A 2,500-nucleotide genomic window follows, 5' to 3' on the forward strand; every position below is an offset into this window, starting at 1 on the left:
GAAAGTAAAGAAAAGGGGAAAGAAAGAAAAGGAAGAAATAACAAACAACAGTTACTGAGTTAAACAAGCTGCAATTACTTTCCGTACTTCCAGCAATCAAATAGCTTTCTGAAGTTGTAACAACTGAGAAAGATCTTTCTCTAGGTTCCATATGCCATCTATACCTAAATATTCCCCATATCTTAAAACATCACAAAAATAGTAGGTGACTTTCTCAATATATTTTGGCAATGTTAAAGGACAGCTTTAAGTCAGTTCTGCATGATCACCAAGTTTCCTAATAAGAGTTGCCTCAATATGAAGTGACATATAAGGATTCCAAGCTTCCTACAAACTGCTTATATAACCAACTTGGCATTTAATCTCCTTCATACACTGTTCTCCGCATCAACAATGCCATAGAATTCATGATCAAATATCATCATTCCCTTCACTGAAAACCCTACCTTTATAAATTTCCCATGGCTATATTTTCTTTTCTCTCTCATCTATAATACCCTCATATAACTAAGAACTCCTGATTTAATGCACATATGAAACCTAAAAATCCTGACACTGTCAAAAATGTATGTATATTGATTGATATTTCCCAAACACATTCTAGCACTGACCAACATGCTGTAGTGCATTTTTGAAATTATATAAATTATATGGTTGTGTACAGAAATGCAGTATCAGAAATGCCATAATCCTCCGGAATACTGAAGCAAATGTGTGTTCTGAAAACATCAGAGCATACTCAAGTAAATAATTTATATCAACATATACCTTTGCCATTAATTTTTCAATAGTAATATAATGAAGCTGTGTGTAATATAAGAGCAACATAAAAAAATGACACATGTAACATAGGAGTATTGAAGTCTATATTCCATAGCATTGTGAATCTGAAACTATCTTAGTTTTACGTTGTTTTACGCTGATGTAATAACATGTCCGTCTGGAATGCACTGAAATGAGTACAAAAAAGGACAATCGTGAGATATTCTTCAAGACCTATTGCTATATTGCATGTAGTAACCTTTCTCTTTTGGCACAATATAATTCTCAGTTATATCCCAAAGTTACACTGCTTTCTATATATTCATATTAAAAATCATCTACAAGAAAGGGGGAAAATAATATAAAGGCAGTAACATGTCTTGCACCTTTCCAATAAACCTACATATGCAATTTACGTTTTTCATATCATCATAAACATTTTGTTCATCCTTCTTTTAACAACAACTCTGACTAGTATCATTATTCACCACTGAGTTTTCTGAGATAAATGTCTAATGAAGTAACATCCAGTTAGAGTTATAAATAAACACTCTCACATTCTGAAGGCACTCATCATGCAGTTCAAACGCGAACACGTCACTCTTTCTTGAACAATGAAAATCATGATGCAGGAAAAAATAGTTACCAAATTAAAACCATTCTCTCAGAAGATATAATGCACCATAATATTAGTTTTTTTTTATGGCAAGTTGCAATAAATCAGTTGCCCAATAAAACAAATATCCTTTTATCTACCATATATGAGTAAATCATCTAAAGCTAATACACGCTATCGATAATTAAAAAAAAAAAGTTTTAAATACATAATCAACGCAGTGTTTACTAACTTCAGATCTGGGGAACCTGATACCTTTACAATTAAATAAAACTCTCAGAGCACATAACTATTTGTTTATAGCTTATGGAACCTACCCATAAGCAGCTGAATAATTCAATGATTAAATCAACAGTTTAAACTGTTAACAAAATTATTTTTTTTTCACTCACACAACAGTTTTTGTGAAATAAGTATGTACTTTCTAACAGAGTGTAGCTCTTTTCTTTTCTTGTCTAAGAAGTTCTAAATACAGTGAAACCAAATCCCAGAGCAGCTGTGATGCAGCATGAGCAGGGGAATGTTGAAAGGAGCTGGGGCACTGACAGTTTCAAAATTTATATGCTGTACTGGCTAATATGCAAGCAGTAGGACACAGGCACTAATATTTCAATTGACAAATCTAAAAAAGAAAGAAAGAAAGAAAAAAAAAAAGGGGGGAAATTATCAAAGTTTAATCAAGTCTTATCCTTAGGCATAATCTGAGAACATCATGTATTGTGATGATGATGATCTACTCTCACTGCCTGTCTGACTGTAACAGCTGTCTGTAGTTGGCATGCCTGGACAACGGGAGATTCCGAAACAGTAGCATGACTCCGGAGAGCTGTTAAAGTGAAGTTCCCCAAGCTGTATGTGCCTGGGGTGGTGACCAGAGCGCGTACAGGAACTTTGCTGCACCCCCAAGGCACCAATGAAATCTTTCTTACAGTTCCACCCACATAAAGGAGCCGAGTGCTTGCTTGAGGAGAGTACATGTGACTACTTGAATTTCCATTGCTGAAAAAAATTTAAAAATAAATAAATAAAATAAAAATGATTATGAATGTGTGATACCAGGTGTACAAATATCTTTGACAAGGTATTATAATATACTTTTTATACAGAAAGTAAGATTTATAC

The 2,500-nt window shown here is 33.6% G+C and overlaps 1 protein-coding gene across 1 annotated transcript in view; it reads right to left on the minus strand.

Annotated features, from left to right (window-relative positions):
• l(3)76BDm (trafficking protein particle complex subunit 8 homolog l(3)76BDm) overlaps positions 1-2,500 on the minus strand; it is a 26,541-nt gene that overhangs the window by 884 nt on the left and 23,157 nt on the right. Inside the window, exon 16 of the mRNA XM_086550514.1 lies at positions 1-2,377. This exon is cut by the window's left edge and continues 884 nt beyond it. Within this exon, the coding sequence (XP_086406640.1) occupies positions 2,089-2,377 (289 nt within the window). The 3' untranslated portion in view covers positions 1-2,088. The remainder of the gene's footprint in view (positions 2,378-2,500) is intronic.

This window comes from Penaeus japonicus, unplaced genomic scaffold (assembly GCF_977035675.1).
Source record: "Penaeus japonicus unplaced genomic scaffold, GWHDUDI00000001_assembly GWHDUDI00000023, whole genome shotgun sequence".
NCBI classification, from domain to species: Eukaryota; Metazoa; Arthropoda; class Malacostraca; order Decapoda; family Penaeidae; genus Penaeus; species Penaeus japonicus.